The sequence below is a fragment of the Trachurus trachurus genome (assembly GCF_905171665.1).
Source record: "Trachurus trachurus genome assembly, chromosome: 9".
Classification (NCBI taxonomy): domain Eukaryota; kingdom Metazoa; phylum Chordata; class Actinopteri; order Carangiformes; family Carangidae; genus Trachurus; species Trachurus trachurus.
In genome coordinates, this window is record NC_139895.1 from 27,962,229 (window position 1) to 27,984,618 (window position 22,390).

The following is a 22,390-nucleotide window of genomic DNA, read 5'->3' on the forward strand; positions in this document are numbered from 1 at the left end:
TACAGGCGAAAAATCCCCCAAAATATACTCTAAATCTGCAGGTAAGTTATGCCTATGAACAAATGCAGCTATACAGAATAAATAAATAAATACTCCTTCCATGTTAGTGCATCTTTTATGATAAGAGCACAAGTACAACCTAATAGATCAAATAATACTTGCTGGTTTATAACCTGCTAAGGAGCAATTTCAGATTGCCATCAGACATCAGCAGCAGCTTTTATTTTTTGAATAATCTGGCCAGTAATCAATCTCAAATATGTCTGTAAAGAAAAGGTTTTGTGGTGTGGTAATCAGCACTGCTTGCTAACAACGCTCTGGGTGCCAACTGATTTGTTCTGACTCTCATGAGAAATGTGCCACATCCTTTTTCAGTGTGGGGAAATTTTGTTATACTGAAACGTTTTATGACCTGTACAAAATCATGACGACAGCGAGACTGTAAAGTGCTACGCACAGTTGCAGAACTCTTAGAAGAGGCAGCACAATTCATTATAAACAATTTTTCACAAATCAGTTTTACTAATTTTCAACTAAATCTGCTCATTGAACACTTTATTGAAAAGTTTAAATATCCTTAGACATCACTTTTTGAACAAATGTAGCCTATATGTACACTACTCACAAAAAGTTAGGGATATTCAGCTTCCAGATCAAATTTCAGAATTAATTCATCAATTAATGAACTTAATTTGACCTTCTCTAAACTTTTGAATGCACACGTCCGACTGTTAAATGTTTCAGTACTTATAACATAACATCGTGCCCTAACAAGCGTCTGATCCATGATTCAACCACTAAGCTTTCTGGTTCAATGACAGTTTGTATTGAATCAGTCCTCTTCATCATGCCATTCACATTTCTACATCATCAAGACGACACCTGTTACAGTCCACCAACAGTACCTGAACACGTGGAGACTTCAGAGGATGGGATTTTCTCAGAGGGAAGTGTTGACTGGGCTCAGAGTGTCTCATCAGCAGGTTGAACAGAGAGACAGAGAGACTGGAAGAGCCACAGAAAAGCAGAGAAGTGGACGTCCTTTGGCCTCATGACAACTTATCGACACAGTGACATTTTTTGTTGTGGTATACCCACCACTGTTGTTAGCTTTTGTTTCAATGTTTGAGATACAGACATTCCCATTGCATACTTTTACTTAAAATGCCCTACTTTCATGACATATAGCTGTAGCATAGCATAACAACATAGCGTAACATAATACATAAATTTCACCCCCAAGTAAAATATACATAACTTTTTGCTAGTAGTGTATAGATCTCCAATCTGACAGTAAAATTATAGAGATTCATATTTTTGAAATGTTTGGCTTTATTCCAAAGTGTGATTAGAAATCAGAAAAGTTGATGAAAATCCTCTCCAACTATTCCCGAAACATGTTTTGATAACATTTTCATATCCAATGAGCTATGCAAGTGAACAGATGTGGTTATTGGCACCATATTTGAAAAAATAAAAATAAATAGATATCAAAAGCAGTTGTTGATGTCACATTCTCTATTCACAAACACATAAACTCTGAGGCAGTGAAAGCCAATGGGGATAAAAACAAATGACACTGCAGGCTTGGTTAAAAGAAATTTGCTCTTCATGGTTTGTAGCCAACACACAAACCAGTAAAGCAAAATAGCACCCAAGGGTAACTGACTCATCTCATGCCCAAGGGCTGAAGAGATATATAGCATTTAGACATTTGTCCGATTACATAGTACTATATCATGTCATATTACCTGCTGTGTTGGAAACATTTCTCCATGAGATGCATCATAAAAAATATATATACACAAGAAAAAAGAAAATCTATGTCCATTGATTTTTTTTCTTCCATTTCCATTTTCTTGGTTTTATCAGTCTAATATTTTCTTAGTCAATGGTTGTGCTCCCCTAAGTTCACCAATTTTGTCCACGGGCCTTTTGTCACGAGGGATTGTCAGTGCCCTCTCGCCGAGGTGACTTAGCAGCTGGAGGAGAAATCTGTTGTTGGTCGTCTTCTTGACAGTCGAAATACAGCTCTGCAGGTTTTCGTGCCACGAAGAAGATGCAGTCATAAACATATCTCAACATAGAGCGGTCGTTCTCTGTGTAGGTGGTCTGCATCGACTCTTTCTCCACCTGTAGGAGATATATTTAAGACTGAGACAAGATTTCTGATCGGGAACATGATATAAGTTATGAATTGTAATTTAAGTTGTTGGTTTACCTCAATGTGGAAGCCAAAATTAACCATTGCTGTCCTAATGTCTTCATAGCTGAGTTCAATTGAGAGCTCATTGGCCATGTTCTCAAAGTGATACAGCAGTGGACCTGAAAAAATATCAAAGTTAAATATCTCAACAGAGATATGTTCACCTTGACTCTAAAAGACTATTCTTAAACAATCTGTCATCTTCTTCAGACAAACAGTAACACTGATGTAAATTCTTATTGTATTATGTGGTTTTGTTTTCTTTTTATTTACTGATAACAGCTCAAGTATAAATGTAATTTTATAAATGTATGACCTAATAGACCAAATGCATTACAGCCACTATCTGAATGTGTCCAATGTTTGGATTTAGCCCTACAGGGGACACTGGTGGTCCCTCTCTCAACATCTCAACAGGCACAACCACGGTAATCTGAGTAATGCAGAAAGTTTCCAACTGGTGTGTTTTTATTTAAGTACATTAAGTAACATATGAAAAACCACAAAGAAATAACAAAAACAAAGATAAATGTGATGTAAATGAAGCAGAAGTGACTGCAGGTTCATTGGGCTTTGTTTTAACAGTCATGATCTAAAGGAAGTGGCATATGTGTCAATAACCACTTGGGGGCTTGAGGGCTATGCATGATTCAAAAGGGTCGTGCTTAGTGTTGATTTTGACTGTTTTGGGCATGATGTACAGTAAACCAATCAGAGTGTCAGCCAGGTGTGTTTTGATCTTGGCACATTTCTATTTTAATGGCACTGGAGATGAGGAAATCAATGTGCTGCTCACAGCTCAGGAAGAGGAACTATGCAGGATTTCTACCTAAAAGGTTGAATATGGAGAATGCTTATTAAAAGCTATATTTTTTCAAAAATAATACACCATGGGGCGTTTAGAGGGGCACAGAATATAAAGTATTGATTTTCCATTTAAAAAAAAATTATATTTAATCTGAATTAAATAATTTAAGAAATTTTGACGGCTTCGACAATGACTTCCAGTTTACCTCGTACCAGCCAGTAGCCGGCATTGGGAGTCACTTCCACTGTTTTGCTAAGCCTCCTCCCAGTCGTGTGCATTTGTTTTCAACGAAGCCTTTTATAATCAATCAGAGGATCAATGGATTATCATACATGTTACAATGTGTGTATTTGTGTAGTCTTATCTGTCATAACGGTTTACAGGGCGCGTTTGTGTCGCGAACTTGCGGTGCCACAGGGACGAGAGCTGTGACGGGTCAGAGGCTCTGATCATGTAGGTTTGGTTTTCAGCCAAAGCGAGCCTCCACTCTCCCTGTAACAAGTTACAAGTCATTTATCTAACATCACAATTAGTCCGAAACTGTTTAATGAAGGTAAAAATGAAACAAAGGTAAATATCCTGCGTAGTTCTTCTCCTCTGTATCCTCTGATCAGAGCGGCGTCCCTCGCAACGGTGTGTTATGGCCCTTTTCCACAACACAGTTACAGATCTAGTTACAGATCCATCTGCACCTTGATTACTATCATGATCAATAGCAGGGATGTGAATCTCAAGGGTGTCTCACGATTCATCCTCTCAATCGACAATAGAGGATCAGGTTGATGATGGGCACAAGTCTAGTCACAGAGATTCAATAGGGCATTTTAATCGCATCAGTTTATGGTTAATAATCGGTTAACATGCGTCTTGGCATCTTGACTTGCTGCAACGCTGTGTATGGAAGCCTGTGAGGGCTGAATCGATCCAGAATTGTAGATGATAAGGATCGCGATTCTAACTGTGCGTTCACACCAAAAGCTTCCAAAGCGTCAAAAACGCTCGAGGGTGGGCGTCAGGCAAGACAGCTTCCAAAACAGCAAATATTTTCAGCCGCTTTGGTCGCTCGTCACGTGACTGACGTCAAAGTTCGATCGCGCTGGTCATTGGGGAGCCGAAATACAAAAAAAAGAAGAAAAAAAAGGCAGCTGATTGCCGCTTAACCGCGTCATAGCTAATTACCCTAAAGTTAACCAGGGTTCAACTTCTCATCTGGTGACGCTTTGGAAGCTTTGGACACTTTGGAAGCGCGGCGACGCCTGTTGACGCTTTGGACGCTCGGTGTCGCCGGGCTCTCATTGAAAATGAATTGACTTTCGGGGTTTTGACGCTTTGGAAGCTTTTGGTGTGAACGCACAGTTACATGAATTGTTTTTTTCCCCCACCCCTAATCAATAGATGGTGGTATTCTGCTCATTCTCCATATTCAACCTTTAGCTATGCTACATTCTAACAGGCTGTGTACACATTGTGTACCAGCATACTGCCCCATTAATAATGCAATTAAAAATGCTTGAAAAGCAGCAAAAAAAAAATGAAAATTAAAATGCTACACCACTGACTTCAGACCAGGTTTTTGTTGGCTCAATCAAACGATCCCATTCTCAGAATGTAATGCACCGACAGTGTGGCTGACAAAAACCTCATTTTAAGAGAAACAATGGGTGCAACTGCTAGTTAACAAATGTGGGTACAGAACAAGAAAAGGACAACTGCCTTGATGTGAAACTAGCCAGCACCCTTTGTATACGACACCTAACTAAAGACACAGTTGGCTACACAAATTAATAACCATGTATTTGCATTTTGTACGGCACCACTACTAACAGCAGGTTATCAATAGCATTTTGTATTTTACTCACCCAGGTTGATCCACACTCCACCGGGCTTCAGAATCTTCCAGATGGTTTCCACATACTCTATGACATTATGAGCTGTGTCAATAAAGAAGCAGGTAGCCACACAGTCCCAGGAATCTGACAGACACAGAAAAATATAACATGATCACTTTTGATTAATACTCATACTAACTTAAGGTTCTTATATATTATTAAAATTATACTTCACAATTCATTGCAATTGCAATAAATGTTGCAATTGCAATGAATTGTGAAGTGTATGTAGATTCCCAGAGGGGCTAATGAATACATAAAGTTGCCAGAAGTTCATACAAAGGCATTAGTCTCTCCCAGGGTTTATGTACTTTTGACTGCTTGCTACAATGGCAACAACAGCATTTACTTACCTGTCTCATTGTAGACCTCCACAAAATCCCCTGCTACCATGGAGAAGTCTGAGGTCAGAGGTAAGCTCTGAGGGTTGACATCGGGGAATCTGATTGGTCGTATTTGGTCAGAGGATTTCTTGTTATTGCTGAACTGGTGGATCCAAGGGTACAGGGTCAGAGCATGGACCTTTTCACACCTGAATGGAGCAGTCCAAATTCATGGAGGAGAGGTTGATGGAAGTAGCATTCTGGATATAGGTGCATTGAGTATGAATTATTCATTTTTATTTTCTTTCTAAACACTCACAAATACATCATGCACTTCATACAAAGTTCAATCTCATGAAAGCAAAGATATGCCTGAAAGTATGCGTAAGAAGGTGAAAGGTAGTGTTAGTGTCTGTGTTACCTATTGAGAACAAAGTTTGAGGAGAACAGCATGAAGAGGCTCCACTCGTTGCCTTGGCATATATAACCCAGGCGAGCTATCTCCCAGGCTAGGCGGCCAAGGCCAGCACCCGGAACCAGCACGCTCACCTTAGACACATCACTGACATAATAAAATACACATATCACATGGAAACCACAGAGAAAGTCACAATATCAGAATTTTTTCAATATAATTATGTAATCATATGCCTGGCCAAAATGTGTAGCATCTGTTTTTGACATGCATGCATGCATCAGTGTACGGGAGTATGTATGTTTCCTACTATTGGTCACTTGGGAAGAGTCTTTGGATCTCTTGGATGATAGGCAGGTAGCAGGTGCTCCTCTCAACCTGGCCTGCATCACTCCAGTCTCTAACAAACTGCTTTATCGTGGACTTCAGCTTGTCCAAGTCAAATGTGGAGGCTGGTCTGGCCTTTTTTGGATCCTCCTGAGGGAAAACGTAAGTGGGACACATCTACATGCATTCTTGAAATAAATCACAATTAATAAATGTTCATACAACAAAACATTTACCCAGTACATGACCTGCCTCTCTCAGGTCTTACCCTTTCGCCATACCCGATGTTTTCAAACATATCAAGGCTGTTGTGAATGATGGCCTGCAACACCTCTTGGTTGTGTTCAGCGCACTGGCTGATCTGATCCAGGTTGGACAGGACACCGGGCAGCATGTTCTGGTGGTGCTGCGGTAGGCTCCGAAACTGGCGCTCAGCGCGTTTGACCTGCTCCTGGACATGGACCCTGGTGGAAGAGAGAACATGAGACAGCTGAGGATCACAAGCTCCTTCATGTCAGGTGGAGCCAAGGAGGGAGCACAAGTAGCAGTTGTTGTAAGGCCTGATTTAAAGTTCATGGGCCTGACCCTTGGGTCCAGAGGGGATGTATTATTATTGATAATAACAATAATGATAGCAACAGTTTTTACTGTATTCAAGTGAGCCACAGATGTGACATTGATTGTTAGAGAGAACAAGGGAGACACATTCTGACCGAGTTCAAAAACTCATCCAATAAATGAAATGATAAATGACAACAGAACCAAGTAAAGTAAAGGCTGATTCAACTAGGACAAAGCCCGGTAACGTTACACTATCACAGTTTCCCTCCGGACCCAGTAATCTGTCTTCTCCTATTGTTATATGCTAACAACATCGTTTGTTGACACAACCCGCCGTTGCCTCCCCGTTATTTTCTTTAACCCATCTTTATCATACCTGTAAAACCTAAAAACGTCGATTATTCTCCAGAAATGCTGCCTTTCCAGCCTGGCCTCCTCTTCGGGGCTGCGTTTTATTCTTTCTTTACGAAAAAATCCACCGTGCGCCCCTTCTGCTCCGGTCTCGGCCATGTCTGAGACAAACTTCCGTCCGACCAATCAGAGCGCGGTTAGGTTTTTCCTCGTTAGTTGTATTTGATTCCAGCAGCTCAGACTCCAGGAGGCGCGTCGCTGCCCCCTGCCGGCGGACGACCGCACTGCAGCAAGTCAGCGTTTAAATCATTATGAGGGCCAATGTAGGCTGATGTTTCTTCTGTAGCACTCCAATGAATAGTAGGCTGTTTGTTGTAAACTATCAAGGCTTAATCAGCATGCACATTCTCCTTTGGGTGGTGCTGGGAGCAGATCCCCAGTCAAGTTCAACATAAAAAAAAATCAACACTTGCTCCCGCATTCACTTGAAGCTCTTTTATTTAGTCATTTAGTCGACGTTTCAGTCTATTGACCTTCATCAGGACCTTTTACAGTCTATGATCAGGACCCAGTGGGTTCTGGGTCCTGACTGAAACGTTGACTAAATGACTAAATAAAAGAGCTTCAAGTGAGTAGGGGAGCAAGTGTTGATTTTTTTTATGTTTGTTGTAAACTGCCACAACTTTTCAATGTTCCCAAATAAAAAAAGAAAAGGGAAACTTTCCCTCAGTTGGGTCAGAAGATTTCATATAGCTCATAATTTCATTTCATTTGTCATGTCCCATTTGGTGCCCCCATTTGCTTGGTCCAGTGGCTGTCCAGCCCCATAATGTTTTCACATTATGTAAAGAAATTGTGACACTATTATATTGTGACAAAATGCAACATTCTCATTTAAGGTTAGGCAGTTTTTGTGAATTTAGGAGAACGAAAGAAGACAAAATCAAGTAAAATAACCACCTTTATGTGGATTTTCTACTGTTTCTTTCCACTATCCTGAAAGACGACATGTTAAGGAAGCAAACTAGCCCACAATCTCCAAATTGTTCAGTGCACGAAAAAAACAATGTAGGCTATATTACATTATATAATTAGCCTAATTAGTTGTTTGATTGTATCAGTCATAAAAGAAGAAAGAAAGACACTAAACTAAATATTTATTTATGTGTTTTTATTTTTTAAATTGTATAATCTGATGCAACAGTTGTGCTTGAGTAAGGACAAATTCTCTCCATCATCATTCGTTTGGATTGTTAATCTTGCCAATGAAGAGGGTGTCTTCTGTGACGCGGTCAGTGATGATGACCATAAATGGACGATTGAACTTCAAGACAGGGATGTGGCGGAAGGACAGAAGTGTGATACCAATGCCTGTAGCAGCTGCAGCGGTGGCTCCGGCCTCATCCACATCCAGTGTAGCTTGGTGCACAACCTGTGGTACAAGAAAGGCACGGTGAGATGAAAGGTGGATAGAAAACAGGGAAAGAAATACAACATTACATGCTCTCGGTCTTTACCTCTGACACTGCCAGTTTACTCCCCTCTGCGATACCAGTCAGGTCTGCACGATCACTAAACATGTCTGTCATTCCCATTTGATTCAACACATCATTCAGCTTGTAGGAAGTCTTGATGGAGAATTTTGGAACATATACGTCATATCTCCTATAAAATTGGGAAAAAATAGATACACATTCAGTGATTGATCTGACAGGACAGAAATTAGTTTATTGAGTGTCAAACCACTTGTGTTAGAATTTAAGGATGATTTCTCCCAACCTGGACTTCATCCACTTCAGCCATTTCGTGACGTGGCCTGGGCAAATGGCACCCTCCAGTTCTGCCATATCATCAGGCAATATCAGCAGCATGGAGTTGGAGCTGTTGAAGGGAAGGTGGAGGACTGAGGTGTTAATGGCCTGGTCATAATAGATGTCAACGTCGTCCTCCATATTCATCATCTGGACTGGAACCTGGAAAGTGACAATTTAAACACAAAACTCTTTAACTGGAAAATGCAAACAGCATGCTGGAGGCATGATGATGATGATGATGCATAATGATTGCAACTCCCAACGCCCACTCTGAATAAATGATTGAACTCTGAACCTTGGTGTTTGCAGCCACACTGAACTCCTCCTCCTTGGTCAGAGAAGTTTGAAAGGGAGTCTGCCACATTCCTGTATGATGGTGATGAGCAGGAGTACAACTCAGCTTGTATAGTAATGCATCAAACTTAAATTTGAGAGAGAGAAACTATATATCATTCATGTCACTGTTTTACCTTTGAAGTAGATGTAGCTGATGAGATACATGACTGTGCTTGCGTCCAGGTCTTCAACCAGCTTCTCAATTTTCCCATTGGTCTTCTCTGACACATACTGGTTGATGGTATCGGCGCTCTCTGTGGTTTTGGTGAAGTCAACATTGAACCCTTCTGAAAAGTAAGACTGCTTCAAGACATCCAGGAACTCAGGGCTCGCCTTGAAGAGCTTATCCACAAACACAGCCGTCCCCTCACTGGTGTCTTGAGACAACTTGGACCTTTCCAGGATTGTCTGGAAAGCCTGATTTACATTTTCCTGTGTCAGCAGGGAGTTGTTGAAACCAAGACCGCTGAAAAGCTGTCGGTGGGTCTCCCCCCGAGCTCCTGCAGACAAGGCAGCCAAGGCGGTGGACACACTTCTTGGTGAGAAGAAGATGTTCTTGCCCTGTGAGTCAGCATGTGCTGCCAACTTCCTGTACAGACTGTAGGTAAACTCTTTGTTTGCTGAGGACACCAGTGAGACAGGGGAGCTTACAGTCTCTTGAGTCTGTTCATCAGCCTGCACATGACCTTCGTGGTGATGGCCTCTTCCCACGCAGACCACTGCTGATAAGATCCAGATACCAAGGACTGCATGCATCATGGTGAACTAAAAGAAAGGTGCACCACTGTTCATTTGGGTTGCACAATATTTGCTAGGGCAAATTCTCAGTAAACATATGATGAATATGTTGTTTTCAAATCTCTGAGGGACTATTCTTATTATGTGTTATTGTTAGTTATAGTTTTGGTCAATCCAAAAGCACATTTCCACGAACAATTCAAAATTTTACAACATGCCATTTTCTTTAAATCTGCTATCAAAATTTACACAATTCAGTGTTTCAGTGTTTCTAAAATAAAACATGTGTCGTCATGTTGAACTTAATTTCTATTTACATTTTTGACTCATCCAGCAGCCAAACACACTTTTGATGTACTTTTTTTTTTTTTTTTTTTTTACAAAAGATGTGATTTTACCCACATCATCCAAAAAACAGCTGCATGAACTTTGGGTGTGCACTATGTCTGCATCTATAGGTGGAGCACTTTAAAGTAATAAGCAAAAAAAAACTCACCTTCTACTGAATACTGCTCACAGAGTCTCACCAACCACAGACAGTGAGGCACAGGATGGTCAGAGGGGGATATCCTATTTTATAGGACTGACCACCACAACTGAACTTTGGTTTTGTTTATTCTCTATCAAAGCCTTTTATTTGCTTGGCTGCTGTATTTGTTCTGTGTAATGATTACTGTGCAGCCCTTACTGAGGTTGCAAACGACAAGTAGACAACATGTACGAAAACATGTTCTCAAGAAAATTAATAATTGAAGCAGTGTTTATGTCCGTCATTGATTATGGTGATATCATCTATAGACATGCTGCTGCCTCAACTCTGAAACGTCTAGATTCAGTCTATCATTCAGCTCTAAGATTTATCACGGCTGATAAATATGATACTCACCACTGTGTTTTGTATGGAAAAGTTGGTTGGCCTTCTCTTGAGGAAAGGCGCAAGAGGCACTGGTTTTTATATATTTTTAAGGCTCTTACAGGCAAATTGCCATTGTATGTAACAAATATGTTGGAATGGAACTCTGGTACTTACAGGACCCGTTCGGCTGAACTACTGCTACTCAAAGTTCCTCGAGTCTTTACGAGTATTGGCAAGACTGCTTTTTGTTATGATGCCCCTAGCTCTTGGAACGCGTTACAGCACATCCTGAGATTGGACGCGCTCCCTTCACTTAGTGAGTTTAGGTACTTGGTCATGAATAACTGTGTTTCCATTTGTAACTGTTTCAGATGATTGTGTTTCTTGTTTCTTGTTAAGTGTATATTGGTTGTAATCACTTCAAATGACTGTAACCACTGTCAATATTTTTTAACTGCGTTGTAAACTCGACGACATTGAAAATGAGGGCAACCTCAATGTCTCTCGAGAATAAATAAAGGTTATAATAATAATAATAATAATAATAATAATAATAATAATGTTAGTGTTGATTACAGTCTTCTTATCATACAGTAAAAACCCACTGAATGTGTAAGAAGTACCCATCCATACATGCATCTATCAGTATACACAGCCTATCTCTGCAGAGTTATGTAAAAGGTAGGTAGCACTGATGTGTAAATTACATAGACAGCCAGACATTCAATGCATCAGTTATAATTTTAATGTAAAACCTCAATAACATACTGACAGAATATAAAGTTTTGATCCAAGAAAGGACTGTTTAGTCCCTTATACAGTGGTAGTCCCTGTAGTGAAAAAGATAATGAAATCATCACTGTAATCTCTTAAACAAAGAATACTTGAACTGACATTGTTCAGTGATGTGTGCCAAACAGCTGGCCATCTAGTCTGATGAGCTGTCTGAGGAATCCTCGATTAGGGATTACACCCCGGTTCTCTTTCACAGCACAAATAGCCTCCACGAGGGTGAGGTTCTGCTTCAGCATCAGGTAAGCCAGGACCAGGGTGGCAGAACGGCTCACTCCTACATGGCAGTGCACCAGGACCTTTCCTGTCAACCAGAAAAACATTACATTAGCCTACATGGTCGATTTCCAAGCAGATACTAAGCATATAATGGCCCCCCACCTCCTTTTTTTTTTTACCTCCTCTGCTGAGAGCACTGTGGATAAAGTCTGCGGCAGCATGGAAGTTCACGCTCATATCAAAGTTACAAGCGTCATGAGCCTCTATGCCCATGTAGTTGATGTTCATGCGTGTGTAGATATCGGGCTGTCCTCTGCGTTGACTGTGAGCTGCGTTCAGGATGTGTGTGATACGATGCATGGACAGATCAGCTGCGTTCTCTGCACTGTGTCTGAAAAACACAGCACTGTATTAGGTATCTGACAATAGGTGGAATACACAGTAAAAATGCTGCAGGTTTCCTGCTGAATCATTTGTATGCAATGTATTTAGGAGTGATGGATTGATATTCAGAAAACTACTTCAAAAATGTGAGCTAGTACTTATCTGAATCCTGATACATGCTTTCATGTCCCTACATTAGTGGAAACTCTCACATATCATTGCTGTAGTTTACTCAAGTTCCTTAGCTGGCATGCAGCTCGAAGGGTCTTGGATTACTCGTCCTGCAATTAAATCTGATTTATCATCAGTGCAGCTCTTTGACACACGTGGAGTGAATCCAGGTCCAGACTAGGGTGACATTTGTACGAGCGGTTCAGCCTTCTCTCTCTGTTACAATACGAATATTCAAAGAGGAAAAAGTCACAAAGCCATGCTTTGTTTTTGTCTCCCGGTCTATGGGTTTTTACCAAAAGTGAAGCAAGTTACTTACTGGTCACCGATATAAAGCCTTGGCCAGACTTCATCTGCATGGCTGATGATGCATTTGCCAGTAAACAGGAGCCTTTCCAACTCAAACACAGCAAGACCAGGGGAGCTCAGGTCAATTTCCACCTTCCGAGGAGGAGGTTTATCATTCCAGGATGCAGGAAGTTTAGATGTATATGACATAGCTTTTTCCACTTGTGACAGCCACCAGGACTTGTACGTGACAGCAGTTCTATATTTTCCAAACTAGTCGATAAAAAAATCCAAAGTTTAAAAGAATAAAAAACTTCTTACATGTGTCTGAAAGCTAGAAGAGCAGTATTCCCGAGCAAGCCCCCTACAACCGCTGTGTCAGGCAGAGCAGTGTGAATACCAGAGGTGGTTTCAGTCTCAGGCTTCTGTGCCTCAGAGTCACTCACCACCGGGTGTCCCGAGTGTTGTCAGGCCATTTGACCCTAAATTAAATCTAGCTTGTGCGCCTCAAGCTTGCACAAGCCTGTGTTATGCTTTTGCATCAAAATAGCTGTCTATTTAAAGGTCTGAATGCTGGCTGGCAAAAGTAGGGAGAGTGGACCCCTGCAACCAGCAACTTGACAAGAACAAAAACCAATAGAAGAAAATGAAGGAAAAAGAAAAAGATATTCTTATTCTTGTATTTTACAACAGCAGATGTTTGCACTGCCAAGACATTATGCTTGGTTATCCATCTGGAGCCACTACCCACAAAGACCTGAGTGTTACCACTCAGAAAAACTTGTGCTCTCTTAACTGTAACTGAACTTAACTGTATTTGTACAATTTAAAATAACGATAACAGAAAAATACAATTCATTTGATTGCAGGTTAAAAAATATACTGACATTTAATCATTTCTGGATTTTTTTTTTCCTCATTTGTCATATTTTCAGTATTCATCAGGCAAAGATTTCCATCCTGTGTTGGAAACATGCATTACATCTGAAACTGTACAGTTGGGCTCCATTGAAACACAAAAATGAACACATGTGACAGATGATTTTTTTTTCTCCATGCAAAGCTTGTCATCTTATTTTATTTTTTTCTAATTATACAAAACCATCTCCTGAAATATGGCACTCTTTTTTTCCTAAATCAACACATCAAGAACGACTGGGGGAAAAAAAGACTTGCTTTACACAAGAAAATGGATGGTGGTGAAAATCTGGGTTGGATATAACAAGGATATCAGTGCTAGAGTAAACAGAAAAAACTGTCAAACTAAACATCTGACCAGATTGGTGTGTCCAACATTGTCCTTAAGCACAAAAACATTACAGAAAAAGTACACCTGTTCCTTTATGCTTTACAGCAACTGATTGACGTCTGAAAATACAATTCTCCTGCCTTTTCCTATGCATGTTCCAAGTGTTCAAAAGGGAGAGATCAAACACAATTGAACATATTTTCAAGTAACTCCTACCATATTCCTATGCATCTGCAATAAAAGCAGTTCCTAGAGTGAAATACATGTCATTCAAAAATAGGTCTGATTCTAGGTCTGCACTTAAGAAGCAGTTTCATCCAAAAGATGAAGTAATGGGAACAGTAATTCTTCAGGGGGTTTTCACTAATTTGCTACACTCTAGGTCCAATTATGAGCTTGGAGATGTCATGACTGTACTGAGTGCTTATCTGACATTACAGTGCATGCGGGGCTGGGAGCACATTTGAAAAGGAAAAGCGTTGCACCTATTCCTGCAGAGACGTGAAGTAGTAAGTATGGGGAAACTAAGTGTATGGACCCTATCAGGCATGAGGACGATATCATGACCATGCAAGTGGACTGCAACATGTAATAATTAGACAGCTAAGGAAGTGCACGTGTTGTTTGATGTTGGGTCAGACTAAAGCCGACCCACAATCCTGAGGGACAGCATGACGATAATCTGAATCTGTAGCACAGGTTAGAGACAACTAACAGTTGCAATGTGGCACTAAATAAAACCACCTTCCAGAAACTCCGCCGGGCATTATGCTGGCAAAGGCATAACGTAAAAGATAGGCTGAGCAAGAGTGTCAGATTGTGTAGACCCATTGAGGCTGAAAGTCTTGACATATGTACAACCATCAGTCTGCTCTTCTACTGCCATGACACTCACACCAGCATAATATAGGGTTTAAAAAGTTGGTTCCATGTACCAGTAATTGCTCTTGTTCTTGGGTCCATACATTTCAGGCTTTTTATATTATGGAAGTGGAAAAACAAACCGAAAGAAAACACAGCTCCAAAGAACAAGACTGGACCCTCACTGTGTTCATGGAAGATCTGAGAGAAGAAAAACAGCAAGACTTAGTGACCCACATACTGATGAATATGTCCAGTTCAGAAGGCTTTCTTCTCCAGCCGGTCCAAGATGGCCTGGATCCTCTGTACAGCCTCCTTTCGGGATAACCGGACAGTCTCCTGTCCCTGAGTCTCCACAGAGTCCAGCTCCAGCAGCTCTTTGGTCAGCAGTTCCTCCAGACACCGGTAACTCTTGTCTGACTTTTTGCCAACAAACTCGTCAACATCCTCATGAAGCAGCAGCACTCGGGCCATGACCTGCTGGACTTTAGCGAGGCCGGGGTTATCGCTCAGGAGCTGATGTCCAGCCTGGCCTGGAGCTGGAGCAGGAGCTTGGGCCGGGGCGGAGGGTGGGGGCTCACCCTGCGAAGGGTTGGGTTCACCCCTCCCCGTTTTGATGTACATTTGGGGGGGTGAACTTATTTCGGCTGGCTTTCCGTTGGGGGGATTTGGGGATGGGGTCGGCCTGGGTTTAGGTCCCACTGGTGGGGCACGTTGGTGCTGTTGGTCCTGAAGTGACACAAAACAAAAGACTGCATTTAAGAAACTTGTTATTCCTCCATCTGTTTAACATATAAGAACAGCAAGTTTGAATGTTATAAACTTATTTAGATGATTGATGCCTACACTGTGATGAAACTTGGCATCAGTAGTATTACATTGCCAGCAAGACCAAATGTTGTGCATCTAGACCAGATAGGTGTCCTAATATTTATAGATAATACAATTAAGATCAAATAAAGTATATAGTGCGGTTGTGCATCATCTTAACTTATCAATTCCAGTTTCTCATCTCAGGAGGTTGAAATAAACAGTTTGTTTAATTATGTTTTATAAGTGGCCTCTGCTTCCATTTATTTCAGTCAATTGCCAAAACCAAACAAATCTTTTGGAGAATGAAAACAACTCTGGAAAAGCTGTAGCTTCGTACCTTAGGTTGATAAGGCGGTGGAGCGCCAGTTCCGGTGCCTGGCCATGCTGGAGGATGCGGAGGACGGACAGGATTCCCGTAGTGGTTTTGAGGAGGCTGCTGGCCTGGCTGCCACTGCTGCTGTGAGGGGGGTGCGTACGCACCGGAGTGTGCCCACGCTTCAGCCTGAGGACTGGGATGGAGAGACTGGCCAGTGGGGTATGGAGGATTTGGAGGCATCGCGTGACCACCTTCACTATAGTGATACGGTCCAGGTGGATATCCAGGAGCCTGAGAAGAGGAAGGACAGGTTTATGTTGTATTTCCAAAAATATTCAGATTCCTTTAGGCGTGAATGTACATTTGGTTCAGGGAAAAAGCCGAAGCAAACCACAAATATCACTGTGCATGGTATTCAACTTCAATGTGACATTTGGCAACTACTACTTCCTAAATTTGACTTTGGCCTGTGTTTAGATATTAAATGAACTCACCCCTTGACAGTGTGGAGCGGGATAGTGATGATGTTGGTGCTGAGAGTGTGGCTGACCAGACGGCCCACTGCTCTGCTCTGCTGGACAGCCCTGGTTTGGATAAGGACCTGGACCCGGCCTCTGGGGGTCAGCACAGTAGAAAGGGTTGGATGGGTGGAAACCACTTGTTGAATATTGACCCTGTGCTGGGCTGTAGACACCATGGCCATTTGGATAACCCCCAGGCATTACCTGCACGGAAAGCACAAGAGGAGGAATTAATGATGAATCTGCGTAAAAGTGTAAGTCAGTGATGTAACACAGCAGCACGCCATTGAAAAGTACGAGGGAAAGGTGAAAGCTCTTAGGAGACTTAGGATAATGAGAAGATTTGCTCCTACACCAATGGATTTAGAGGGCCGGGCTGTGTTGCATCATGAGCCGTACCTGTGGATTGTACTGAGGCTGAACATCTGATCCCGAGGGATAGGCGTTTGCATAGTGTCCTGTGGAGTGAGACTGAGGATACCAGTAGTGTGAAGGGTAGCCGGGATACTGGGGAGCATCCTGTGAACACAGGGCATCACACAGAAGAGTTATTTACAGAGGACATCTCTTTGATTAAATGTCAATAAATATTACTTGACTGTGATTTGGTAAACTCTAACAGAGAAACAAAGAAGCACACTTTGAACAGCCCATCCCCGTTGGTACAACAACAGAGTAAACAACAGCACTGACTCATTCATTACTTGGTGAAGTGTTATCCACGGCGGGCTGAGTCTGTGCAGCAGCAGCGGACCGAGACGAGGCCAGGCTGAGTGTCTACAAGAGACAGCATCCTGCCGCGTGTTTATCACAGCTGTAATAAGCGCCACGACATTAGCGGTGGTATCGTCACGTCAAGATAAACGTGACAAACTCGGGCAACAGCTGAACTAGCAGGGCAGCGGTAACTATTACATAACGCCAGCTAGCTGCGTTAGCCGTCCAGCTAGCATGGACACAGCTCTCTACGTCAGCTAGCGGGGCAATGATGCGAGTCAGTACAAACTCAATTTCTAAATAAAGAAAATAAAATAAAATAAGCACGCACACAGACAGCGAACACACGCCGCAGGATTTGACTATGCTGTATCCACTCACTTACCATGGTGTTATTCCAGTTTTCGCTGTTATTTCCCGAGTTACAAGTCGAGGGCCAGCCAGACTTCAGATCTGACTGCATCTGGTGATGATGCATCAGCTAAGCGCGTTCAGCGGCAGCCGTCCTGTCACCTGCCATAGCACAGAAACAAACCTTCAGCAGCCCTACTGTCACTTAGCCGTGCCACCGGTCGGTCTGAACTGTTCAACGACGTCTGTGTTTTTCTGCTGAAGTACAGACCGCTTGATTGAAATCAGGAAACGATTGAATGACGCTGAGCTCGGGCAATCCCGTCCTGTCTCTTTAATGAGGGCCACACGTCAAATCACGGAGGTCTCACTCCGCCGCTGGTTCCTGCCACCGCAGAGGGCTTTGCGGAGTGAGGGATGTCAGGGCCTTCCGTCTTTTTTGTCCACACTGAAGTTACCAAAATGTAATTATATTAAGGTTCTAATGTTTGGATGCGTTTAGATGAAAGACTATTATTATTTTTGATGGTGTATGGCTGCTCAAACAAATGGGTGCGTTGTTCCGAATCTGCCACTGCCTCTGTCACATATACGATCCTTGGCATCACATGTGCGTCATAGACGCTATTAGCCAATGGGAAAAACGTCATAAAATATACATTTCGCCCAATAATAACACATTTCTTATTGTTAATAAACGTTCCGTCTTTGGTGTTACTTTTATTTAAAGAGGTATAATTAAAATACCGGCCCTACAAAGTGTACCAACACAAACTTAAACAGCCCACCGGCGCTCAAAGGGTTAAACGTCTACAGGAAGTTTATCCCAGGCGTGTATAAAAACGCTTCCTGTGCTCGTCTTGAAAGAAACATATTTTGAAACATTCATGGCTTAACGTTACATCAAGAAGAACGAAGCAGATAAACAGTAGCCCAAGATGAACTACGTACCGGGGACGGCAAGCCTCATAGACGACATCGACAGTAAGTTGGAGAGAAAAGGTTGCGGGAGAGCTGGTTTATAGAAGAAACATCGTTTCAAAATGTGGCATCGTGTTTGATACAAACTGGATGAAGTCTGAACCTGTCTGTGCTGCTTGTGTCCCACAGAGAAGCACCTGGTGCTGCTCCGAGATGGCAGGACACTGATCGGTTACCTCAGAAGCATTGATCAGTTTGGTACAAATCATTCAATTACTGTATCTCCCTCTTGATTCCTTTTGTGCAACGTGCAGATGACCAATCAAAACACGTCTGGCTAGTTCCTTTGAATGCTCATGTGTACATATAACCTATGCATACCCGCTGTTCTGTGTTATATTGCTCTGTATCTCTCTAACGCGTTTCTCTTGTCCTCTCAGCCAATTTAGTTTTTCATCAGACAGTTGAGCGCATCCACGTGGGGAAGAAATTTGGAGACATCCCCAGAGGAATCTTCATAGTGAGAGGAGAAAATGTAGTCCTGCTGGGAGAGATAGTGAGTGAACATGTCCTCGTTTTACGTTTTACCTATGTGTTTGAGTCTCATCATACAAATAACAATAACACTGGGCTACATGTCAAGCAATTACTACAACCAATGATGGACTATAGTCATATTATTTGGTCTTCTGACAAAAATTATTTAGTGATAGGCCTAATGAGTATTTGAAAAGAAGTTAACATGAACACTTACCCAGAAATTTATCTTGCAATTAATTGAATAGATTAATAATTCTTTAGTCTACATTTTTGTTTTCATTTTTAGATTTTCAGTAGGTGGGCATATTGATTATGCTTATCTGATCTTAATATTATATTTTTCAATTTTTATGGCTATAAGATGGTAGGTTATAAAATAGCCTAAGTCACTGAAAATATGACATAGCTGCTAATTTGTTTTTGTTTGTATCATAACTGGATTTGTGTGAAGCCTCCTACAGCTGTCTGCAGTTTATGACAGGAAATTTAGCAAATTTATGAATCCATCCTTAGAATGCTAAACATACATATTAAAAATACAAGATATTTATAAAGTGTATCCACTCCTGCTCAGCCACTTAAACAAGCTGTTATAGATGGAAACTGAGAATAGTTGAGATCAGAAAAGTTAAAGCAGAAGTAAGCGATCCGGTCGTTTTGGCTAACTTTCTGTCAGCCGATGGAGTTAGCAGTCCCCGCCCTCGTCCCTACGTCACCACATTCACGCGCATCCCTTGGCTGCACACACAGAGAGGACCGCCCCTTTATGCCGTTCTCTCTCCTCATTGGATAAAGGTTGTAGGATACAAGGAAAGTTTTCTCCTCGGCTTACAGCAGAGCAGAGTGACTGACAGACCCGTGTTTCAGACCAAACACTCTATGTAAGTGATTGCTGTCGGAAGATATAACTATTTAAGACTTATATTAACACAAACATTCCGCTTACTTCTGCTTTAAGATATGCAACCTTTTGCAGCCACCATGCATCGTTAATGTGAGCTAATAGCCAAGACACTTACAGCCACATTACGGTGACAGTATCGGCACAGTATTGGGCACAAGCATGACTCATGAACCCAGACTCCATATAAATATGCATCATGCAGTCAGTCACACGGCAACAGAGAGTGCACGGTGTGCTGAGTGTATCAGTTCACATACACAATAATGAATGATCGAGTTATGAGGGTCAGAGAATGTGATAATGTAACACCGACACAAAGCGTCAGTCCACTGTTGTCAAGCTCAGTGCCTCAGGTGATCTTCACATTCTTTTTATGGTTGCAGAGAGAGTCATTCATCACTCCTTCTCAAGTCATTTCTATTTTACTTGTGATCAGAACGAGAATTGTTGGCAGTGATTTAATCTGCAAGCAGGCTAGTTTTTTTTTTTATATGTATACCCCTTGCCCCCAATCCTCTATCTTGAGCCTGTCTGGTTTGTGTAAATTGTCCCTGTAAAGCAAGGCTAGGTTTGTGGTTGAGCAGTGCAGGAGACTCTTCAGGTACATGTAGCGAGATATTGGATGATGTGGCCAATAGTGGCAGCTCTGTCTCAACAGTACCCAAACACTGAATGTTAGATGTGCCATTACTGTGTCATGGATACTAAAACTGCACACAGCTGATTAAGAAGAAAAACACAAAATGGGTCATTGTGGCTCATGCAAGTGTTTTTGAACTGTGTTTTAATGCAAGATGTAGTCACAAGCGTTTAAATAATATGATGTCTGTCTCTGTAGGACGTGGATAAGCCCAGCGACACGGTCCTGCAGCAAGTTTCCATTGAAGAGATCCTGGAGGAGCAACGGTTGCAGCAGCAAGCCAAACAGGAAACGGAGAAAGTCAAAATGCAGGTCCTGAAGGACCGAGGCCTCTCCGTCCCCAAAGCTGACAACTTAGACGAATACTAACACAGCCTTGATTTCCCACGAGCCTCCTCCTCATTTTGAATGGGACTGAAGTTTGCTGGTGAATTTGAGTTTGAGAGAGCATGACCGTGTGTTTTTTAAGGGTACATGGGTGCATCACGCTGGGCCTGTTTATTGTAGTGTACTGTATGTTTAATTTCAATTAGGAGAGAAGATGTCATGGCTGCTCTCACTTTTGCAGATCATGGCGATAAAATTATGAATTCATATGTTTGTCTTAAGATCACTATGTTGACAATTTAGCAATTATTTTACAGCAGCACTTTCTCTTCATGATATGGGTAGTCTTATTGTTTGGACTCAAAAACTGTCTGTGCTCTATTAAAGAGTTGATTTTTTTTTTCCTTTATGGAAAGCTGCTTTGGAAAAAAGTGTCCTCACCTTATCTTATGTTTGACTTTCAGGTTTAGCCTACTCTGGAGTAGATGCTTTACCGTTGAAGCTTAAGTGTTAAGGCAAATTTCACCCATAATAATCAGTCTTCTTGTCCTGTCTGATGGCGCCACTCTCCCCGCACTCTACGATGTTGCCTCAAACGCGAGACTGATTGTGCATTTATTCGCCATGCATCAGGAAAGGGCTCTATTTTGGTCATTAATTTAAGGCGGGCGCCATATCAGTGCATCAGACAACCTCATGTCCAGTTTATAGAGATAAAGAGCACGGCCGGAACAATCGATCCTATCTGCTTTCATCAGTCAATAAGAAGCTTGTTAATCGTTTGTCCGGATACAGTGAGTTAATATAAAACAGGCGCAGTGAGCGCGGCCTCTGCACCGGCTGCAGCAGCGGGCATGAGGCCGCTGGCTGCTGTCAACCAGCCAAACACTAATCATGGCACCACGTGAATTAGCCTTTCGACGAGATTCGGTGTATAGTGGGTTTTTTTCTTCCTTCTCCTGTTGACAGTGAACACTCTGCTGCCTGTAGATGGAGAAAAAAAAAGCTTAAAGACGTACAGTTATATAAGAAATTCTTTCCGGTGAGACTTCAAAATAAAACTCCTGCCTTAAAGAGACCAAAGCTGGACAGTGGGCTTAGTATGTCAGGGGTTGTAGGGAAAGCAGGTGTTGATAAAGTAGTTGTAGCCTACTTTGTGCCTTTACATATAAAAATGATGGGCTCACGTTTCATTCTAATACAAATGTTGCTAAAAGGGAACATTTTTATTCATAATAATCTAAGAGTCCTCCGTAAAGCTTTGTGTAGTGTTGCCTGCCCAGCATGTGGAAGGATGAACCATCAATTCATGAACTATGGGAAATTAGCAAATCACATAAGAATGATCAAAATATGAAACACTGCTATCTTACTGCCTACTGCAGGGCAGTTTTTGAAGTGGCACCATCAAAATAACGAGCCTGAGTTAAACCCCACTGACAATTGGTGACCAACAGAAACAAACCTTGCAGTCCACTCACAAAAAAAGTTAGTTTTGTTTAAGTGTGAGGAGAGAAAGACAGGTGTCCAATTTTGATAATAATAATAATAATAATAATAATAATAATAATAATATAGGCTATATGAATCAGAGCTCAGCTGACACAATTAACTGTTAAATTGATTGGCATAAATTAATGTGTAGGTTAATGTGATAATAACTAATAACTTAAAAACCTTAACATATCTTTATTGTAATAATTTGCATATTTTCATATGACAAATATCACCTGTTTTGGCACTGATTCTCAA

The 22,390-nt window shown here is 41.6% G+C and overlaps 5 protein-coding genes across 5 annotated transcripts; 1 reads left to right on the plus strand and 4 right to left on the minus strand.

Moving 5' to 3' along the window:
- Nucleotides 1–1,326: 1,326 nt before the first annotated feature.
- carnmt1 (carnosine N-methyltransferase 1) lies at nt 1,327–7,272 on the minus strand. Its single transcript, XM_083978905.1, has 8 exons — nt 6,906–7,272; nt 6,237–6,432; nt 5,952–6,118; nt 5,648–5,788; nt 5,257–5,435; nt 4,874–4,987; nt 2,222–2,325; nt 1,327–2,133 (listed from the first exon to the last, which is right to left on the minus strand). Exons 1-8 carry the CDS (start codon nt 7,037–7,039, stop codon nt 1,939–1,941), a joined length of 1,230 nt encoding a protein of 409 aa, XP_083835031.1. The 5' UTR covers nt 7,040–7,272; the 3' UTR covers nt 1,327–1,938.
- A 764-nt stretch (nt 7,273–8,036) lies between these two features.
- On the minus strand, nt 8,037–10,357 carry LOC310991264 (serpin A3-5-like). The gene is made up of 6 exons (XM_083978904.1): nt 10,265–10,357; nt 9,165–9,795; nt 8,990–9,060; nt 8,660–8,853; nt 8,398–8,545; nt 8,037–8,312 (listed from the first exon to the last, which is right to left on the minus strand). Exons 2-6 carry the CDS (start codon nt 9,787–9,789, stop codon nt 8,118–8,120), a joined length of 1,233 nt encoding a protein of 410 aa, XP_083835030.1. The 5' UTR covers nt 9,790–9,795; nt 10,265–10,357; the 3' UTR covers nt 8,037–8,117.
- Nucleotides 10,358–11,362: 1,005 nt separating this feature from the next.
- LOC310991271 (dual specificity protein phosphatase 26-like) lies at nt 11,363–12,954 on the minus strand. The gene is made up of 3 exons (XM_083978913.1): nt 12,510–12,954; nt 11,815–12,026; nt 11,363–11,720 (listed from the first exon to the last, which is right to left on the minus strand). Exons 1-3 carry the CDS (start codon nt 12,686–12,688, stop codon nt 11,524–11,526), a joined length of 588 nt encoding a protein of 195 aa, XP_083835039.1. The 5' UTR covers nt 12,689–12,954; the 3' UTR covers nt 11,363–11,523.
- Nucleotides 12,955–13,309: 355 nt separating this feature from the next.
- On the minus strand, nt 13,310–17,656 carry bag4 (BCL2 associated athanogene 4). The gene is made up of 5 exons (XM_083978906.1): nt 17,341–17,656; nt 16,638–16,757; nt 16,212–16,442; nt 15,739–16,008; nt 13,310–15,317 (listed from the first exon to the last, which is right to left on the minus strand). The coding sequence occupies exons 1-5, from the start codon at nt 17,431–17,433 to the stop codon at nt 14,847–14,849; spliced, it is 1,185 nt and encodes a 394-aa protein (XP_083835032.1). The 5' UTR covers nt 17,434–17,656; the 3' UTR covers nt 13,310–14,846.
- Nucleotides 17,657–18,143: 487 nt separating this feature from the next.
- lsm1 (LSM1, U6 small nuclear RNA associated) lies at nt 18,144–21,034 on the plus strand. The gene is made up of 4 exons (XM_083978916.1): nt 18,144–18,290; nt 18,417–18,485; nt 18,668–18,783; nt 20,510–21,034. Exons 1-4 carry the CDS (start codon nt 18,245–18,247, stop codon nt 20,678–20,680), a joined length of 402 nt encoding a protein of 133 aa, XP_083835042.1. The 5' UTR covers nt 18,144–18,244; the 3' UTR covers nt 20,681–21,034.
- Nucleotides 21,035–22,390: the final 1,356 nt, after the last annotated feature.

Bases quoted from the DNA above. Each gene is read 5' to 3' on its own strand.
- carnmt1 (XM_083978905.1), bottom strand. From the start codon at position 7,039: ATGGCCGAGACCGGAGCAGAAGGGGCGCACGGTGGATTTTTTCGTAAA. The intron at 6,433-6,905 runs GTATGATAAAGA...CTCTTCCACCAG, and splicing joins GACGTTTTTAGGTTTTACAG to GGTCCATGTCCAGGAGCAGG. The intron at 2,134-2,221 runs GTAAACCAACAA...TATCTCCTACAG, and splicing joins ATTTTGGCTTCCACATTGAG to GTGGAGAAAGAGTCGATGCA.
- LOC310991264 (XM_083978904.1), bottom strand. From the start codon at position 9,789: ATGATGCATGCAGTCCTTGGTATCTGGATCTTATCAGCAGTGGTCTGC. The intron at 9,061-9,164 runs GTAAAACAGTGA...ACCATCATACAG, and splicing joins CAGCTACATCTACTTCAAAG to GAATGTGGCAGACTCCCTTT. The intron at 8,854-8,989 runs GTTCAGAGTTCA...GTCACTTTCCAG, and splicing joins GTGTGGCTGCAAACACCAAG to GTTCCAGTCCAGATGATGAA.
- LOC310991271 (XM_083978913.1), bottom strand. From the start codon at position 12,688: ATGTCATATACATCTAAACTTCCTGCATCCTGGAATGATAAACCTCCT. The intron at 12,027-12,509 runs GTAAGTAACTTG...TGTGTTTTTCAG, and splicing joins AGGCTTTATATCGGTGACCA to ACACAGTGCAGAGAACGCAG. The intron at 11,721-11,814 runs GTAAAAAAAAAA...TCTGGTTGACAG, and splicing joins CAGTGCTCTCAGCAGAGGAG to GAAAGGTCCTGGTGCACTGC.
- bag4 (XM_083978906.1), bottom strand. From the start codon at position 17,433: ATGCATCATCACCAGATGCAGTCAGATCTGAAGTCTGGCTGGCCCTCG. The intron at 16,443-16,637 runs GTACGGCTCATG...CTTTCCGTGCAG, and splicing joins AGCCTCAGTACAATCCACAG to GTAATGCCTGGGGGTTATCC. The intron at 15,318-15,738 runs GTACGAAGCTAC...GTGTCACTTCAG, and splicing joins CACCGCCTTATCAACCTAAG to GACCAACAGCACCAACGTGC.
- lsm1 (XM_083978916.1), top strand. From the start codon at position 18,245: ATGAACTACGTACCGGGGACGGCAAGCCTCATAGACGACATCGACA. The intron at 18,486-18,667 runs GTACAAATCATT...TTGTCCTCTCAG, and splicing joins CAGAAGCATTGATCAGTTTG to CCAATTTAGTTTTTCATCAG. The intron at 18,784-20,509 runs GTGAGTGAACAT...CTGTCTCTGTAG, and splicing joins TAGTCCTGCTGGGAGAGATA to GACGTGGATAAGCCCAGCGA.